Raw genomic sequence first — 21,092 nt, forward strand, 5'->3', positions numbered from 1 at the left:
CTTTTTTTATTTGTTTTTCTATTGTTTATTTCTAAAAGTGTTGTATTGTTCGTAACCCCTAACTTCAGAAGTATGACACATGGATCATAAAAAATTCCATCTAGTGAAGAAATAAACGTGTCATGCCAGCATTAAATGTTGACTCAAATAAGTTCACAAGTTGTGTCTCCTCTGATCTCTAACATGATCAGAAAGCAGCACCAGTTTACAGAGACAAGATGCGAAAAAAAGTTCCATGCACAGACACAAAAGAAATATTTTGATATAGACCCAAAGAGAAAACATATCAAAAGACATTTTTATACATGTCTTTTGCAAGCACAAAAAGCAGAAATGGTGTCAAGAGAAAACAAAACAGAAGGCTTGTTTCTTCCAACAATTGCTTTAAGCTACAAAAATCTCCTTGAGTCCCTAGCCTCCCCTCAATGTCAGCCACCCCCCCTCCCCTCCCCCTCACCCTCCCTCTCTCCCTCTCCTCTTCGTTTCTCTCTTTTCCCCTTTTCCCTCTCCAAGGCAGGACAGGGCCCTCTTTGCACCCTGATAGGTTGCGGGCTGATGCTTAGCAACAACATTCCTGTGCCCTAAGTAGCAGTAAGCCTCTGGCTGAACTCTTTGATGTGGCTGTCAGGCCACATTTATTTCCTTTTAGCACTTTGTCTACTTGTCCAGATGTATAAGGAGATAAAAAAGGGCTGGTGTTTACACTGGTCTCCCTCTGTAGCGCGGCTGTAATTAGATTGTATTGCTGGTCAGTCTTGAGGAGGGAGGTGAGGTGAGGCGAGGCAGGAACCACCTGTGTCAGGGATGAGCCAGTTCAGGATGAGACCCCCGAGCCAGAGGGAAGCAGCGTGTGTAACAGAATATTTACCTCGTGTACTTTTGTACATAACTCCGTGGCAGCCGACATCATAATCACATTCTAGCGATATCTTTCTAGATCAGTTGATGTCAGCGTAATGTTCGGTAATATAACACCCATCGAGATTTGAAATCGACAGCCCAAGCTTGCAAAACTTTGTAAACTTTTTTGCATCTGAAAAACACCTCGATGTGCGTCAACCTTCCCCAACTCACTTTTCGGTATCTCATATTTTCAGGAACCCCACTGTGGAGGTGGTTTTGTGCTCCCTGTGGCTCTCTTTGTGTTTTCATTTATTTATTTTTTTAGCTCTCCTTGTCTTTCCATCCCTCCCCTGTCTCCCTCACTTCCTGTGCCCCTCTCTCGTGGTGATATGTTGGAAGTAATAATCACTATTGCCTCTGGGTTTATCAGCATTTATTCGCATAACAACACAGAAAAAGGGAGAAGACAGACAGCATTGGTGTGATGTATTATCCAGTACGGGAATCATCTTTCATAATGACATCCAACAGAGCTTCCCCTCTTTGCCACCACCCTTTTCTCTCCCTCACACACACACACACACACACACACACACATACACACACACTTTCTTCATTTCTCTCTCCCTATTTCCACTCCCCTCTGTCCACCCTTTATTATCACAGAATCCATGGTGCTCCCCAGCCTGTAAATTTGTGCCGCATTATCATAAGCTGTGGTGATAACTCACATTGCACAGAGACAATAATGATGTGAACACTCAGCATATGCCCCGGGCCCAGCAAATTAAAACAATGCTCAGCTTGATGAGCAGACTAATCTGGACAGCAGAGAGACTGAGAGAGGGAGAGGGAGAGGAAGGAAAAGGGGGTCCAGGAGCATCTTAAATACACGACACAGCAGCACCTCCCTCTGTTCAGTGTAGGTACAGCTGGAGGAAACAAGGAGAGGGAGACAGGGAGAAAGAAAGGATACAGAAAAAAGGGGATTCTGGAGAGTAGGAGCATAGATGAAGCGCTTGTTTAGAAAACATGAAAGGGATATGATGTGTGAGACAAACGCTAGCTTTTATTTCTGTATCACACAATGTCATATTTCTGTTCAGCACCCGCAACAATGCATTATCTCATAATTATCTAGTAGTTAAAAGAAAGCTAAATGTCAATCATAAGAATGTCAATCTTTGGATTTTTATTAATTTTATTACACGGTCGTGTAGCATTCTTTGTTTATTGAAACATCTTAGTTTTAACGACATCACGCAGGTCTGCAAACACTGTCTATATAGCCTGTTTGTATTGAAATGTATAATATATATATATTAAAGTAATCTCAGTCATCAATCCTTCAGAGCTCCTTAAAGTAAGAACAAAAGAGACAATTCTCCCTCATTTATTCCACATGCTTTCTCCTCATAAGCATTGCTTCTTTCTTCTCCTCTGGACAGGCCATTGACTAAAGTGAAAGAGTGCAGATGTGGAGGGGTACAGAGGAGCGTCTGAGAGGAGAAAAGGGAGGATCAGGACATGGGAAAGCTGGCTGATTGATGTTCTGTGGGTGGGGTAAAACGCTTGTGCTGGATAGGACGGGAAGTGACAACCACAGATGTTGAATGGGTTGGGTGTTTGATCAGCAGGCATGATGCTGAGGAGGTGAAGCGGTGGTGTCATGCATAGCACGGGGGGACCGGGTGGGTGGTGATACTGAAAGCGAGGTGGCTGACGTCCCATAGGACCAAAACCAGCCGAAGGCTTTATCCAGCTAACCTCAGCAATCCTCCCTCTCCTTCTTCTCCTCCAACGCCCACCTAACATAGTCTGTGGGTGGTGCTGTTAATAATGTGGCAACTAGGAAGATTAATTGTGAGCAAGCAGCGGGATTAGGAGGGGCTTTTTGGGGGCCAGGCAGGCCAGAAGAGGCCCCAAGCTTGTGATCTTTCAAGCAGGCCAGGAAATGAGGCAAGCAGGGGCGCAACTCCACGGTGGCTAAGAAGAGCATGGAGGTAGATCAAATAGAGGAGGCCCACAATTCTTGTCTTAATGCCTGATTTGCTCTGTTAGCTCATAATAATTGTCATAGACAGACTGTGTTCATACTAGACTTCCAATATCAATTATACCCCCAAAACCAAATGTGGTGTGCTCTGTCAAAATCAGTTGGTTGTCACAACAGCTCATTTCTAGATAAATGTGGATTTATGTCAACAAATTGATTTTGGGTTATGTTAGAGTTTTGTTTGATTTTAAATAAGCAGAGTCCTGGCTTTCAGAATATAAAACTCTTAATGGCAACTTGAGACGATAAATTCAATTTTGAAGCTTGTAAAGGCATGATGACAAGCTAGCAGCAAAACACATTTCAGCCGCACCCTGGTCCTACGAAGCGCCTCTCTCCCTGCCTCCCTCTATGAGTCCTTGAAATTATGAATAAAAGATTTAGGCAGGTTTTCATCTAAATTCAAATAAATAAAGTCTTGGCTTTCAGAATATTAAAACCTCTTAAAACACAGTGTGCTAATGCTAAGCAGCTTAGCATCGCGCATCAAAATATAATGTTAAATGTTTAAACTTTTGTCTATATGGACCTGCTACACATAATCAGCTCAGTTAGATTCTCCACCATGAGCTCCAAAGAAAAGTTTTTTCCATTTTCTTGGCACGGTAAACAAGAGAGACAAAAAATTGGTGACTCCCACCTTTGATGCAGTCATAAATGTCCATTCCTTGATTTAATATTTATGTTTCTTTAGACGTTAACAGTCTACCGATCCAAAGACTCAAAAGGATTTTCATGAGGTCCATTGTAAAGTGTGTATGCTAACTAATTCGTCAAACAGACCGCAGTTCTTCCAACGCAAACAGTATTTTCACGTCTTCCTGCAAAGTGTTGTTGGGTATGTTTGTTTTTGTCACCATGTTGGACACAACATACAAGTGTCCCCAAGCTTTTTTGTGTATTATGCAATCTGGGACAGCACCCAGAGTACAGCATGCGCTCCCACTTTGGAGGATCAATGGGCTCTGTCATGTATCTTGCGGCCACCGTACTGCAAACTTTGAAGCCTTTTTTCTCAAAATCATTGCTCGGTTATAGTCGTTAATAACATGACGAATTTACCTAATATTTGGAGTACAAAAACAATACTAATATCACGGGAAATCTTACAATAGCATCTTTCTAACAAAGTATAAAAATGTGTTTTATGGACATTAATTCATTTTCTGAAACTACTGTTCCTGTTGGGGGTTGCAGGGGGGGTGGAGCCTATCCCAGCTGACATTGGGCGAGAGGCAGGGTACACACTGGTCGGGTTGCCAGACTATCACAGGGCTGACACATAGAGACAGACAACCATTCACGCTCACATTCACACCTATGGGCACCAATTAACCTGGGAGGAAGCCGGAGCCAGAGATAACCCAAGCTTACACACCAGTAACCAAGAACCCTCTTGCTGTGAAGCAACAATGGTAACCACTGCACCACTGTGCCGCCTTGTATGGTCAGTGTGACTGGAAATGATAGAGCAAGTTTGGCAAAATGAAAAAAAATTGGACAATAAAGAGACTGTTTTGTCGACAGGATGTGTGGTGGTAGTTGTGGTTCAGAATCTCTCTGGCCCATTCTGATATCCGTCTTGCTGGTGCTGCAGCTATAAACAACTGATTATTTATCCTCCAATGGGAGGTGTCGGTTTTTACCAAGCACAGTATGTTCTTATTTGAAGTTGTTTTGCTTCTTGTATTACACATTCCATACGCGTACAGCGTACAAGCGGGGAGTGATCTGTGATATTTCTAAACAGGTTTCAGCCACTCTAGAGGCAGCAGGTCTGCTGTCAAAACAATATTTCTATTCCAAGCTGTTTCTTTCAAAAGCACGGTCCACCAGCATATATGTAGTGAGGTCTCAAAATAGGCCTATTTTGCCATTTTTTTCTCTTTGGTGTAATGTGACACACATGCCGGCCAGACCTTAATGCCTTTCAGAGATGCTATCTGAAAGCACATTATGTGATCGTTTTCAATTCACAGTGCTCTCTTTGCCCATGAAGAATATGGTTCCATTTAACAGTGCAGACCATTCCATTTCTCAAGGTTATGCATGGGCATGTAGAGGAACAACAATAAAAGTGGGAAAAATGCAGCTCCAAACCATCTCTAATATGTATTTGTCAGTTGAGTCTCTTGCTATGATTAAAGACCCAGTGAATTCCTTCCTGCAGGAAAGGAAAGTATTTCTGCAAAGGCATCGGATATCGCTGTGTCATGATAAACTGCCTGCTCCACTAGCTAAAAGGCTATGGGAAGGAAGAGGATGTTTTGGACCTTGAAAGTGCACGAAAGAACAACAACAACACAAGAAACTCTTGACCTGTTTGGGAACACGCTCTGAGATTCAGGCCTCTGTTTTCTCTTTGTCTTAAAGCAGCATTTGTCACACTTGTTTAGTCTGAACCTCTGCTCACAATCGATAGCTCATTCTAGTCTCGCAGGCAGGAATCTATGCACATATTTACCTCACATTTCAATTATGTGACATTAAATAAGGCAGCTAGTTAAAGATTTCCTCTCTTAAAACCAGTGCTCGGAGGTCATTTCGTGTCATTTGTCTGACCACCCCTCACATAACCACGCTACATTTGGCTGTTCAGAGTGAGTGACGTCTACCCTTTAGTTGACCACTGCAGGAGGTCATGGCTGAGTGAAGGTTAAGACCTCTTCTCCCTAACCAGGTCGTAGATCAGACCATCAAAGACAGGAGTGAAGCTCCACAGCACTGGAGAAGTAATAAAACATGGCCTGTCACATTATGTCATAAAACAGGAGCAGTGTTTCCAACATTTCCTGTACCAGTCCCAAAAGATTTATGACAGTCATATTCAGCTACAGAGATCCTTTCCCCTTTTTTTCTTTTAAATATTCATCCTATTTGTATTTCTCCCTTTCCTAGCTGTCTAATGAAGCTAAGTCTGAGAGTCACCCACTGCCCTACACTCCTTTGCCTCGAGGATCCAGAGATGCCAAGAACCACAAAGGTAGGAAAAAACAAAAGACCTTTGGACTTCATAACCTTTTCAGTTAGGTGCTTTGTACTTCCATCTGTATAGATATTTTTCAAAGTAAGCAGGAAGAAGCACAATATGTTATCATACATTCAATCAAAACCCAGGCCCACGGGTTATGTAAATATAAGTCATAACCTTATCGGCTGCATAGAGTGGGAATCTATTGACCTTGAGACTGAGTTGAAGTTATGTTATCTATTCTTATTGATCTCATCTCATCTGTGTGATGTTTTGATAGTGGGAATAAATCTGAGTAATCTAGGTTAACTCTGATCTGAATGTATGCGTGGGAGCACACAGCACATATACGAGATGAAGCATCCTTGATCTGTTGATACTAGACATTGACTGGGCCTCATATTGACCTGGTGTAGTCAGTTGATGTAATTCTGTAGCAACTCCTTAACATCAAACGCTGCAGTCTAGGAAGAATGCATTGCTTTAATTAAAAAGACACAATGTTCTAAATTAATTGTGCAGGTCACCTCCTATGTTCGTAGTAAATGGCTGTGGCAGTCCATTTTTATTATACTTTACATATAAATCTGATTATACAAAAAAACGTTTTTACTCAAACTTTGATCCTCAGACTTGTATCAGTCCATACATAGCAATTAGTGTCCTTGAACTACCTAAATTCCTTTAACTGGATATCTCAAGAATTAATATGATGAAGATAATTTCCAACCATCATCACCACACTGTAAAAGTAGCATTGAAACCATAATCAAAAGATTAAAGGCATGAAACCGTTTATATGTTCCTGAAAGGTACGTTATTTTAACATATGTTCTTGCAAAAATATTAAAGTGGAAACGGACAGCTTTTCAACTTTTCCCTCCATGATGTTCCCAAGTGGTATTATTAGTGGTGTCACTGTTGCAAAGGCTAATTTTCCATTGTGCGGTAGAGTCCCAGAGTTACTTAGGTTGCTCCACTGTTCGCCATTTTAGCTACTGGGGATAGTTACTGCAAAGATCTTACATTAATACAGTTGGTAACTGGAGGTAGGTACTGATACCTACCGGAGAAAACAAAAGCGCTGTCGATGCACCAATTTATCCACTGAACATCTCTATCGGATAATATCCGCCTCGTTGACTGTCATCGGCCTGTTTGGGAATAAGATGACATTCACCAATGCCAGTGGCCGAAGTTTTTCAGTTGCGTCACATCAATTTGGTGAAGGCTAAAAATCAGGAATTTAGGTAATGGCAAAATATAAAACATGTTTGGGATGAATGACGCGCCGTCGGGACGAAAATATGCATTTTTAATTTCTCCTAGCTATTTGGGACCAGTAGGACCCGAGAAGTATAAAAAAACTCAACATTGTCAACAATAAGTAAGTCCCAATGCCCTTAAACTAAACCATAATAAAGCCTCAATGTCCTCAAATGAAAACTTTCTAATTAACAGTGTGTTAGTTTGTCACCGTTGCCAAAATTGGCCAAATGTGTTGCCATACCAAACTACAAACATTATTAACCATAAATAAACAAGTTTCAACCATAAAATGTGGTCAGGTTTTACCTTGTCCACTTTCGTGTCGGGATCGGCTGCAGACTGACTTGGCAGAGATGGCTGCCATCTTGTTTTTGCATTTTTAGTGTAATTGTGTTGTCACTACCACTAGATGGCACAAAAAAGTGTCCACAAACAAGGATAACAGATCTAAGTTAAGTAGAATGAAGTATAAGGTTAAGTAACCCCAAAATGTGATGTCCTCATACAGGGACACAGGGTCTCAGGAGGTTAAGTAGGTTCAGTCCAGCAGGAATTGCTTGACATCTCGACTCTGCATTTAACGTCCTGAATGTGCAGTTTACAGTTAATCAGGCCCTAGTTAAAGTGAGTTGTGGCAGCCCGAATGGATTGGGCTCAAAATGCTTTGGTACACGTACTGAAGGTATCTACCAACATTTTATCCAGAGTCAGGCTTTTCACAATGAGCCCCACTTTTCTCGGATCATTTATTATTCCTGAGACATTCATCACTGTCTTTACAATCCAAAACGCTTCTGCAGTGTTGACCACCAGTGTGGTAGCACAATAGGTCAACAGTGACCATCCCTACTCTGCCCCCAGTTTATGGTGCCAAGGACAGATCTATGTCATAAAAGCGTGGACAGTGGCAGCTCTCACTGGATGTAAGGACATGAAGAGCCCCATGCTTTGTCAAAATCAGACCTGGCTAAGAACAGTCCATTTAAAGGTGAGGGGATCTGACATGAAATATTTTCCCCTCCGTCTAAGATCTGAGCAGCAGTGACAGTCTCCATTTGTTATTTTTATGATGCAGCGCTGCAGTCTTAGATAACACAGCCCTCATCTTCGCCCTTCACCTCCTCTTCATGTCCCTGCCTCCAGCCCCTTCCCCAGCTCTTTGTTATGTTTTTTTTTCCTCCTTTTATTTACACTTCTTAAACATACTTGAGTTTTCTTGTGTTGTTCTGTGCTTTGGAGACGGTCACAGTAACTCCTCATTCAAAGAGAACAAAGCTGTGGCAAAGCATCGCTGCAACAAACAACATTTTTCAGACAGTAATTCCAAACAACTGAGTTAAATTCAGGATGTAAACAAAAGGGGTGAAACAATATGCTGAGCCGTTTTATGTAGTTCAATGCAGAACTCTTGCTTCAGTGTGGTAAATTAAACGATTTGCTACACGGTTTGCTCAAAATCTGTTGAAAAAGTGAGGTGGTGATATGTGTCTCCTGTTTGTGCTGTTGTATAAAGAGCTGCTTTTGTTTTGTGCTATAATAATGCTGAGAAACCACACTGAGTATATGAGATAAAGGGCACTCTGCTGTATTGAAAATATATTGAATTACTACATTTCACAGAATAAAACCATGAATTTGGTGCAGTATTTCTAAGTAAACATACAGTATGTGATCCTGACAGTAGTTTTTTTTGAAGGGTTAATGAAGTGGCCTTTTTAATGGGGGTACAAGGGAGGCTGTATAGTTTTATCTTGACTCCTGCAGTAGCAGGCGGATCAGCAGCACTTCTGACATCGCCCTGTCGGCTGCTCAGAGAGAACCTCCCTTTCCTCTTTTCAACCCTCCGCACCTCCACCCCCCTCCACCATGTCACCTGTGTGGAAGCCCCAGAGCCTGGGTGCCAGAGGTAATTACAGCATCTAGGAGCTCCCAGAGGAGGGCAGCGCTGGCAGGTCACTGCCCAGGGAGAGAGGGGTGGAAACCAAGGACAGAACTCCAGGATAAGCTCCTGTCTTTGTTGGTGGGGGAGTCAACCTGGAGGAGACGGAGCAAAACAAGGCAGGGAGGGAGAGGAGGGAGGAAAGGGAACGAGTTGCGGTAGCGAAAATCTAAATCAAGATTTCATAGACTAGATCTGACAAGAGATAGACAGAACAAGAGGGGAAGATGAAGGGGAGAGGAAAAGACCGGCGTTAAACAGTAAAAAGAAGACGTAAAAATGAGAGAGAGTCAGACAAAGTGAAGGAGGATGGTGGGGGCTCCAGTGTGTCTTGGTGAAAGCGTGACACAGAGTGGAGTGGAGTATATAGTCTGGCAGAGGGGCCTGAGGATCCTCCACTACTGTCACCTTGGCTCTAACTCTCAGTACTGGTCCAACTGTCAACTCAACTCTAAATCTAACAGTCCAAAATGGAGTCCCAGCCTAAAGTACTGTGTGTCTTCATGAAGACTACCATACTATTAGGCCACAGCCAAACACATAGTGTGTTCTTGTGCCTTACCATGATTATTTATCAGCTCAACATGCAAAACCATGTGCTGGGTTATTTATTACTGGCTTGTCATTTTCTTAGGGTGACACATTTTGAAGTGCAATTCACAAGTTTATTCCATAGATCTAATTATAACTGTGGTTCAAGAAAAGATGCTTCAGACTTGATTGATACATCCATGTACACGGCAGAGATTTTAATGAAATACCTTTCATTTGCTCTGTATATTTCAATAAATATGCCAGGCACTAGTCACCGTTTTTTCACAGGCATCAGATTAAATTTGAGTAGGCCATCCCTCAGCAGTGACAGCCATAAATGAAAGGGATATCTTTGTACAAGCAGAGTAAACAGACAAGGAAAAATGCCTGAAATCTGCCTTTACAGTATGAGCCCAGGGCCCTTTTAATCTTGCTGTTCTGGGCCTGCTTCCAGCTACTTTGTATGTATGTATCTTAAATGGTGCACAACTGTTATTAAAATCCCAGGAGAAAAGCAGCCTTCAAAGCAAAAAAAAAAGCTTTCTGATGACACCCATGGGGTGCCTCACATTTGTTTGGCGGCTCACTTTCATTACATGTTGGGGTGATCTGCACCACAACTCCGGCTACACTCCCCCTCACTCCCTGAGCGCCCCCTGCCCCCCCAAAAATGGAGCAACGGGAACAGATCCAAACTAAGAGTAAACTGTTTTATAGTTGCTGCACAACAAATAAACAAACATCTGGAAGCATTCAGAGCGGCCCATTAGAAGGGCTCTGGGCTTTGCCAAAAAGGGGTAAATGATGAGGAATGGGCTGTCGAAAGGCTGGCGGAGACAGGGGAGAGGCCAGATGACGGAGCTGTGGGTGCTAAGCACTGCCTTTTAGAGCTCAGCTGGGCTCAGAGAGATCTACACCTGCTGCTATCTCCTCCTCCCCTTCCTTTCCTCCACCAGACATCTGGATGGGATACATGACTAATGGATGACTAAACTGCTAGTGTTGAAACTTAGCTGTTGTCATTATGAAGGGAAAGGTTGTTGGTTTGACTGATGACTTAATGTTCTTTGTGCAACGCTCTTAGTAAAACTAAAAGTGAGTTTGACGGCTTTAAAAAATGTTAATGTGCCAAAACAGATATACAGCTCCCTAATGTCGGTTTATTGTTGCTTGTTTAATAACCAGAGCTGATTATATTATTTATAACAGCACGGATCAGATGCTGTTGTGAATACAAATATTAACTTTTCATAAAGTCCTGTTATTTAAAGTGAACACATGTGCTACTGGTTACGGAATGTTTTGGTAAATTAATTGCTACATTACCTCATACATCTGTTTCTCTACTCCCGGGTTGTTTTTCGTGCTTATCTTGAGCGATTCTGTTTGATGTCACTCTGTACTTAGAATGAAACTCTCATCTTTCTGCTGATAATCTTCCCATTCTGGTTTGGACCGCCTTGGCATGTTCCCTGAGTATGGAAATGTCCTCTCTGGAACGCGGTGAGAAAAGACAGAGCACCTTTTGACGTTTCCCATTAGACACATGTACGTGCTCTGCAAGACATTTCACTCAGCCTCGTAATGATTATACCAGCAGGATCTGTCCCCTGATAAACATCACTCTTAAACACAAAGACTCGCACTGGCCCCCACACAACTAAAATGAGGCATATGGAAAGAACAAAGTCTAAGCTTTTCCTCCACACTGGTCCAGAGTGCTCTTTGAAGAGCTGCTCTCTGTAAACTTTTTACAATAAACTACAATGCTTGCATTCAACATCAAGAAATGACAGATGATGAAATGTTTCATAGAGAATGATATATACAGATCTCACTGCCAGCTATACGCCATGAGCATGTGTTGAGTGAGTCTGTGCACCAAACTCTATGAGGTGAATTGACAAAGTAAAGACGTGGCCTTCTTCCCGGGTACAGAGATCATAAAAATGTTTCCCAAGCACTCGTCACGGCATGAAACTTTTATTTCTTTGCAATGTTTGCCAGTTTGTGAGATGATGAGGTGTCTAAGATTACTTTCTAATGACAGTGTAAGCTTTTCCTCCACACGGCCACAAAAATTAAAACCACAAAATATGCTCTTTATTTGTTTGAACGTACATACAAACTTGCCTGCACAGGCACTACTAAGACTTTTTTACTTAGATATAAAATACTGCACAGCGGTGGTGGAAAGTGCATTTACCTAAATGCTGTAATAAAAGCTACAGTCGGTAACTTTAAAAAATTACTTGTTTCGGAGCCAAGGAGTCTCTAACGCAGCTATCAATCATTCCAACCCAGGTCGCGAACTGCAGTAAAACTGTCAAACTAGTCAGCGCTATCAAATATGAATCAAGATTCTGTTACAGCATGGTCTGTTTCTCACTTCAGATGTTTTCAGAAACATATTTTAGTCTACTGTCTGGCTGTAAAACGAGTTTGTGACCTAGCCGCCATGTTTGAAACAATCAAACAGTACCAAGCGCCACCCATCATCCAGACCAACTTTCTCCTTTTACAGCTAAACAGTACACTAAAATATGTTTCTGAAAACATCTGAGGTGAGGAATAGGCAATGCAATATCAAAAACTTAATTCATATTTAATCAAAGCTACCTAGTTTGAAAATTTGAAGACAGTTCACAGAGAACTTGACGTGATTGATAGCTGCATTAGAGATTCCTCGACCCTGATTGGCTGTTGCTGCGGCACCGCGATCTGATTTTAATGAATGCTGTTAGAGGCAGTAGAGAGAGGAAGAGGGACATGATTTTTTTACACAGATTATCTGTCTCTTGTACTTCTTATAGAATACAATGAATATGATACAAAGTCATTTTCATAAAAGTTAGCAACTGTATCTTTAAGTACAGTTTATCCACCATCTTATACTTCTACTCCTCTACATTTCAGAGCAAAAACTGTGTTTTCTTTTTAGTCCACTACATTATTTACCAGCTTTATTTTCAAATTTTTGGGGTAAAGATTTTATAAAGCCAAACATGTCATCAACTTATTGAATATGAAGCATGGTTTTGGATCTAACTACCCAACAGTATGTGTATAAAGTATTTAAAACTAGCTTTGCTTTTACAATACTAAACTGCTACTTACATGTTGATGCATCAGCAATAATACTCCAATAAATTATATAATTAATGCAATGCTCAGAATGCTGCCTGTCTGTATAATTATTACTCTACTTATGATACTTAAAGGACGTTTTGCTTATTAAACTTTGGTACTTTCATTTAAGTAAAAATTTCTTGCAGGGCCTTTAGTCAAGGAAAACTTGATTTCTATTTGCAGTATTATATTTGGCGGTATAGCTCTGTTCTGGGGCCTCTCTGCCTTACCTCGGGCCTACACAGAAAGCCTCTTCCATGCGCCTATGTGGAAAGCCTTAAGGTAGAGAGAGAGCACATCTTTCTGCCCTTCCACGTGCATACGAGAAATGCCTGAGGCAGAGAGAGAGCACACCTCCCTGCCCTTCCATGCGCCTACATGGAAAGCCTGAGGCAGAGAGAGCAATGAGGGCAGCAGCAAAGACCCCTGGGAAGAGAACCGAGCAGCATCAATGACAAACAGAGATGATCTTGATAAGTCAGACACAAAATGACAAGGAGGAGCTGGGGTGGAGGTGGGTTGCAAAGCAGCTTACAGAGGAAGCAGCAAAGTAGTTTAAATAGGGCGCCCTGAATGAGATTCGCCAATTGGTTGCATAGAAAGGAATCATGTGATCTATCAGCTGACTCCCTTCCATCAATCAGCTGCTCCATCAGTTGACTGGCCTGTTTGAGATCAGCTAAGGTAGCTGGGATGTGAGCTGAGCTTTACAAAATGTCCTGCCTGAACTAACGCTATGCTCAATTTAAACATTACAAAATACAATTTAAATTAAGATAAAAAAAATATTTTTTTAAATATATGTACATTTTTTAAAAAGAAAAAGATAAAACAAATTTCTTTACCTCAATCTCTAGTCTTACATATTTTAGGTTTCCATGTCTGAGCATGTAGGTAATAGAGTATTATGTTACTGTATGCGTGTGCATGTTTTGGCACCAGCCTTTGCGGTGTGTTTGATCTACTCAAACAGACACTAATTGTTAAACCTGCTCCATAAAACATTTTTCTAACCCAGACTTGCACTGAATGAACAAGAACCTGAAAATTCAGTCACATCAATCTGTTCTCTGGCGAGGTAGCTCCCGCTGCATATCACAGTGGTATATACTCCCCGTGTATGAGGACAGGCTCTATTTCCTTTATGCGAGTCAGATGATGTGATATTATTCCTCCCAGGAGTGGATTGGCTCAGCAACATGAATATCCATTAAAGCCGGCCTATGGAGATGGATGAGGGGAGAGGGGACGAGGCAAACTGGGCCCTGCAATCCTTCACCGCGGCCTCACATAACACTGAACTGTCCACATCCAAAGTGATGAGAGCTCATTTTTGGAGGCAGGCCTGTCCTTGTTATTACTACCCTGGAAATCACCTCTACGTTTTCTCCTTCAGAAGCAGGCTAGATTAAAATGCCAGGATAACCTCCTCAACTTCCATGACAGGCTTAACTGCTGAACTCTGACGTGCCAGCTCTAAACTGCTTTGAGAAAGCTGCCTTCCACCAAGTGTCATTATCTCTCCGTTATCGGATGGCACTCCGCTCACAGCGTGTGAATAATTCTGTTTGTGCTGGGTTTGGGGAAATGTCAGTGACACTATTGTTTTTACCTTGCCGTTTGATGTAGCTGAGAGAGTCTCCTGAGTGTCTTGAGTTCTTAAACTGATGTTGGACGTATACAGCAAAAACTTAAAGTGAAAGGTAGAACTGTCAGCTTCTGAGCCATTCCAAGATATTTGTCTGTTAGTTCGTCTTACTAGTGGTATAAAAGTAAATATTGCTCTCTGTGATATTCTGCCTTAATAAGGAATGTTTCATAGTTTAAAGTATGCTGGAATTGTTTTGACTCAGGTGATCCAAGCAGTTTCATTATGATGCCATAAAGAGTTCACAGATCACGTTAGATATTTTCTCTCTTGAGTGTTATTAATCTAAAGTCACTGTACAAATCAATTTGATGCTGCAGTTTTTTGTGGAACACCTATTTTATAATGAATGTTAGACATCTTGAACACTGAGCCTGAAAACGAGCGATCACACTTTTGAACTCCTCCATCCATCACCACTGAAATATGATGATTACAAACTTTGAGCCATTTTCTCAGCAGCAGGAAAATATGTAGCCTCCTAAATCTTTACCGTCCGTGACCACTGCAGACAAACCTTTTTTATTTATGATGATACAAACCCAACTGGACTCGCCCATTAAAACTTGCTCAGAGACAAACAGACGCAAGTTTGAAGCAATATGTTGGCTTCTACTCCAAATGTGTCAGACCGATAGACAAGGACATGAGTTTCTGCCAAGCAGGCCCAGCCCTCTTGGAAAAACATACTGCTGGGGCTCTGGACTTTGGTCTACTTCCCAGTTGCACTGGTCATTCTCAGGAAAGTAGCAGAACATAAATCACCCAAAGTGGAGAGATTGTACTGCTTGAATCAGCTCTGAAATTCTGGTGTTGCTAATGCAGATACACTATTATTCATTTTCTGCTATGATTTGTAGTTTTGGTTTGGGATGACTGAGATGCGGCTTGCGCTTTCCAGCCATACTTTCAGTCAGAAGTTGGAGCTGGTTTTCGTAGCTTTTATGGCTTCCAAAGGTGGGAGTCCATCATCGTAATTTAGGATGGGGTTTAGCTGCCAGATGGTTTTGGATATTTTTACAGCAGGATGGATGTTGGGTCCACCAGTTTTCTTCTGTGTCAGTACCCCTTGAAACAAATTGCTCAGTGAGCAGGCGGAGTCTGTCTGTGTGAGGGGGCTCGCTACCCTTCATTCTGATGAATAGCTACTAACATGCTGGCAGATGCTGGACAACTTGTCATGCTAAAGGGGACAGGATCAGACAGCAATAAGTCCTTGTAGCTTTGTAATTACTGTATATTACCAGGCATGTTTACACAGAGATACACAATGTCTCATATTTTAGATTGCATGATACAGCAAGTTAACAAAATTAGATACAGTACTTGCTAAATATATTTGTCTTGTTGGTTTATGTAGGATCGTACATCTTAATCAGGGTGTTTTTAATAAATTATATTACTAGTAGACTGTAGATCGTAATGCTGAGGTAACTGATCTCACACGGTAATCATTCAAGATGAAAACATGCCTTAATGCTAGTCTGGTTAATGGCTCCAACAAATTAGATTCCAATTCACTTGGTGGACAGTTTATCATGCTGGGTGACAACGCATTCTGCATGGCTTAACAACTGTGCTACATCATTGAACCTTTCTGTCAGACATGATCGTAACAAAGCTATGTATGCCATGAATTCACTAATATGTAGTAAGAAAAGGGGTCAGCAGTGATAATTTGGCATCCTGTTAGAGGACAGCCTCAAAGTGGGAGTCCCATTGAAACAGCTTCTAGTTAGCCGTGTGGTGCAGTATATGAATGCAAACATTGCAGACGAATGTGTTTGTGAAGACACACATGCATACACATGTTGCCTTCCCATGCATACCATAGAAACACTGAGATAAAGATTTACACCACACTGTATAGAAACACATAGTAAAGCCAGGCTTCCTATGTTCATGGAAAACCTGGAAAAGTCGTGGCATTTCACAATCTCACTATCCAAACCTGGAAAAGTCATTGAAAGTTTTGGAAAAGTCATGAAATTTTGTTGTGTGTAATGAAATTATTTGCTATGGTAATCTTCCATAGATAACATTCCACATCCACTTCCAAGGCTTAAAAAGCATAGGCCTACATTCTTATGTTGCTGCGTTGTTTTTCACACTTGCATCTGGACATTAGTTTGTAATCAATGTATTAAAAATATAATCATGGTATAATCAGTTTTGTTTACCCTCATGCTCAAATGTCAGTGCCAGACTGATAAACAGAAAGTGCTTGTATGTTTGTGTCCATAGTTTGAAGTATTTGTTGTGATTGTTTTGTTTTTTTTAAGATAACTTTATTTGTCCTTTGTAAACCTGCACACAGTCTGGATACATGGGAATTCTTGTGCAACAACACCCAGAGTCAAGTCAGATAAGTAATAAATAGTAAAAGATGAAGTGCACACAACAAGGTAAAAAAAATGTAAAATGTATAAAAAAAATACAAAACTATAAACTCCACCTACAGGACTCTCAGAAAGGTATTTCACATTATGGGTATTGCACATTTTCCTATCATTATTGCACATGAACTAAGGTAGATGAGTAAGTGTAGTTAGTTAGTCCTTATTTGCTTTTGCCATCAGTCTTATTGTGGCAGGGAAAAAGCTGTCATAGAATTGTGTTTTATGTGCGGTTATGCTGTCCGCAGCATAATCTCATATTAACTCTAAGACAATGATAAAGGTTGCTTATTACTTTTCATACAAATATACTATATAGTTATGTCTGTTTTGTATATTGTGAATGGTTCTGGAATTCTTTATGATGGATCCTTAAAAAGTCATGGAAAAGTTAGGAAATTTTGTCCATACAAATGTGTGGGAACCCTGCAAAGCCATAGGCACATGATCCAAGTTCCAAAGCTAGGATGATGACAGAATGCTGTAAGTCTACTGTCTTCTCATAGACTTATCATATACCCCTATTTGTGTTTTGCATCAAAAGATATGATCACACTTTTAATAACTATCTCCATAGTAATGACAATACATATCTGTCTTGGAAAAATAGGCAACTCCAGATTTTCAGAATCACATACACTCAAGAATTATGGATGTAGCTTTGACTAGATCTTCATGAATGGTCCCGGTTTAACTTTTATATTTTTGGTCAAAAACATTGTACTCACCAAAAGTTAATGCTGGTATCTGGGAACTTGGCAACACTCAACACAAAGCGTTTTAACAAGGCAGCAGTTTAGCCACATTATTACTGTAAGGTAAAACCAAAAGTAACCCTGCCCGAAATGTTGCATTGCACAGGAATTCTTTAGAGGTACAGTACAGGCAAGTACAGGCAGTCAGTGTTGACCCAGGAAGTTGGTCTAGATACTGTGATGGATGTTTACAACATAGAATTTGGTTTATTATTGTCCTGGTTGCTCTCATTTTCTCCTCCAAGAAAAGTTTGGCTAACCTGGTTTTTACAACCTGTATGATAGTTTGACTGCTTATGTTTGTTTCTCCGTCTAAGTCTTTTGTAGAAAGGTTGCCACATTCCCAGATACCAGCATTAAATTGACAACTTTCCCTTCCCTTCCAAGAGGTAGTAGCAAAGACAATCAGATCACTCTCCGTTTTCCTCAGTGTAGCAACCACCAACGACACAGGACAACATTTAGTGTATAATGGACACATGAAGGCAGATAGAAATGCTGACAGGCTGCCAGCCTGATTGGATCGCCAGTCAGCCTTCATTTGCCAGTCAGCCTTCATTTGCCATGGAGATTTTGTACCTGGTGGCAGGCAGAATTGTATAATGAAAGTGAGGCTTAACCAGTCTAAACGCCTATGATGTCATTATTCCATAGCCATTACACCGAGCAATCAACATTCACTTCATGATGATCCGTTAAAGCTAAAAACTTGTCTATTGCCAGTTTAACTTGGTGAGTATGTTAGTCATCATAATGATGGCCAAAACTATGAAAAAAAGACCTACATTTTTCTGAACTATAATTGTCCTCTAAAACATATTTAATTGCTATAATTTTAAATCCTATGGGACAAATGTTACATTGAATAATTATGGAGATTTCGGGCTTATGAGTCACGAAAAGTCATTAATAACTAGGAACAATATGAGCACTGCTCCATGGGCCAATGGGCTGGATTTCTTTAGGTAATATAGTACTGTTAAAATTAGGATACCTGGAAAGTTCCCGAGGGCTTTGCTAAGCTTTATGAACATTCTCTAGTGAGTTTGACAATACATAGTGCATTCATTCATTAATTTATTTCTGTAACTGCTTATCCTGTTAGGGGTCATGGGGGGGCTGGAGCCTATCCCAGCTGACATTGGACGAGAGGCAGGGTACACACTGGACAGGTCAGCAGACTAAGGCCCAATCCCAATACCCCCACTTGCCCACTACCCTTTGGCCCTCAAAATGAAGCAACAAGGGGTAGGGGTAGAAATCTTTCCCTAGGAATTGGGACACCACTTACTACATCACTGCGTCTGTTACGTTCACGCATACGTAACTATTTTAAACAGGAAGCTGTGAGCCATCTACATTTCCAACCGGCATCTACAATGGAGTCTCATTCATCCTACTGATCGCGTTTGCCGCATTCATCATGCTTCGTTTGATGAACGGCAAGGCAAGGCAAGGCAATTTTATTTATATAGCACCATTCATACACAAGGCAATTCAATGTGCTTTACAAGGGAAATACGTTAAGATAAAACATTAAAGGAACAATAGATCATTAAAAACAAAAGCTAAAAGCAAGAAAAACAGTGCAGAAAATGCATTTAAAAAGCAAACATAAAGCAAAAGCAACAGCAGACAAATATAAAAACAATAGCTACAGATTATCCTAACAATAAGTTACATATCTAGTTCACTGGTAAGCTGCAGTAAATAGTAATGTTTTAAGCCCTGATTTAAATGAGCTGACAGTTTCAGCCGACCTCAGAAAGTCCCACAAACTTTTCTAGTCCGTTGAGCAGTATCTTATGGTCAACTGTGTCGAATGCAGCACTGAGGTCCAGTAATACCAGAACCGAAATCTTTGATGCATCACTGCTCAGATGAATGTCATTTAAAACTTTTACAAGTGCAGTCTCAGTGCTGTGATGTGCTCGAAATCCAGACTGAAAGGCATCAAAGATATTGTTTTGCTCCAAGAAGGTGTTAAGTTGCTGAAAAACAACCTTTTCTTTTTTTTTTCTTTTTTTTTTTTCCATCAAAAACACTTTATTCTACATATCATTTAAAGTCTGGTCAAAACAAACCTTTTCCACTAACTCACCAGCATGCACAACAAGAGTGACAAACCAAGGCTTTTTTCAACTCCAGGATTTCTCTGAATTTTAATTTTTACCTCTCAAACATCAAAGGGTAAGTTTTAAAAATCTAATGGGGGAAGTAGAATCATAAGTCTCACCCCACCCACCGTCTCTGCTAAGTAAAGACCAGTCCCTTACTGGTAACAGGCCTTCTCAAGAGCAGACTCGTGGGTACCTATAGAACCCATTTTCTTTAGATATCTTGAGGTGAGGGTTCAAGGGAGCCTTTTAAAAAACTGCCATGCCAGTTTTTTCCACACGAAAATCTGGCAAGCTAGCATGACATGGTTGGTACCTACATCGTAGGTGACGTGTGTCTCAAATCGCGTACTTCTGTACTTCTGTATACTATTTTGAGTACATATGTGCGTTCACACTGAGAAGTTTTTCAAAATGCAGTGCACTATAAGTACCCGGATGGTGCACTCAAAACGGTCAACAAGTTGAGTGTAGAACTATGGACACTTGTCACCCTCAATGGTCGCCATCTTGGCTACGTAGCGGAAGGGGAGGGACCACTTTTCTTTTTTTTTTTTTTTTTTTTTTTGTCTGCATTGGTCTTCATAGCTTAGCGCCACTAAAGGGTGTAAGCTTCTTGTGAAGATTGATGCACTGTTAATCTTGCAGTCAAATATTTTATACCCATAATGCGTGGTTGTGACCGTCACCCACCCTCACTGGAGACTAGCCTAACAGCCTTTATTGGAAAAACTTCCTAATATGAGTCAGAGAGGGCCGTGATACACCAAAGTGTGTCAGGGGGAAAGTAAGGAAACAAGCAAGGGGGAGGGGGCAGGTGCTTAAGTCCTGAGTTATATAGTGACAGTGCATGCGGAGAAGAAGGAGGAAAAACAAACAAATAAACAAACAAAAAAAAAAAAACAGGGGAGAAACAGGCAGTGTAGCTGATGTATTGTGGCCTTGAGGTGGTTGTGCTCCATGCAGATTATCGAAAATAAACATATACATGTCTACTATACTGTACTGAAAAACAAAAACAAAAGAGAAGTCTATACTGAACACCAAAAATGTGAGAGTCTTGGTGGAGGGGGAAAGCCCGATTGCAGAGAAGAGTTGCCAGCGCGGTGTGGTAAGTTTGAGAAGCAAGTGGGCCCCTTTGGAGTGATCCCATCGGTTCTTTGCGATGCGTCATGGAGCTGAAGTATCAAACATGCATGCGTGTATTTGAACCCTTCCAATGTGTTTATGAGAACCATCACCAGGGTCCAGGGCCAGCCCTGCGGGGGAAGGGGGGCGGTATGGCACCCCAAGACCATGGAGCCACAGAGGCTGTAGGACACCACGCAGGCCCAAGGACCCAGGGCGGCGAAGGCCGGCACCCCCAGAGAGCCAGAGACACACCCCAGACAGGCGGAGCAGGAGGGCCCGCCCACCCACCGCCCGACGCGGACCG

At 41.4% G+C, this 21,092-nt stretch overlaps 1 protein-coding gene across 1 annotated transcript in view; it reads left to right on the top strand.

Annotated features, from left to right (window-relative positions):
* The window catches only part of lrmda (leucine rich melanocyte differentiation associated), a 271,122-nt gene that overhangs the window by 222,338 nt on the left and 27,692 nt on the right, over nt 1–21,092 (top strand). The window contains exon 6 of the mRNA XM_033613275.2: nt 5,798–5,882. Coding sequence (XP_033469166.1) covers nt 5,798–5,882 — 85 coding nt within the window. The remainder of the gene's footprint in view (nt 1–5,797; nt 5,883–21,092) is intronic.

Source organism: Epinephelus lanceolatus, chromosome 17 (assembly GCF_041903045.1).
Source record: "Epinephelus lanceolatus isolate andai-2023 chromosome 17, ASM4190304v1, whole genome shotgun sequence".
Lineage (NCBI taxonomy): Eukaryota > Metazoa > Chordata > Actinopteri > Perciformes > Serranidae > Epinephelus > Epinephelus lanceolatus.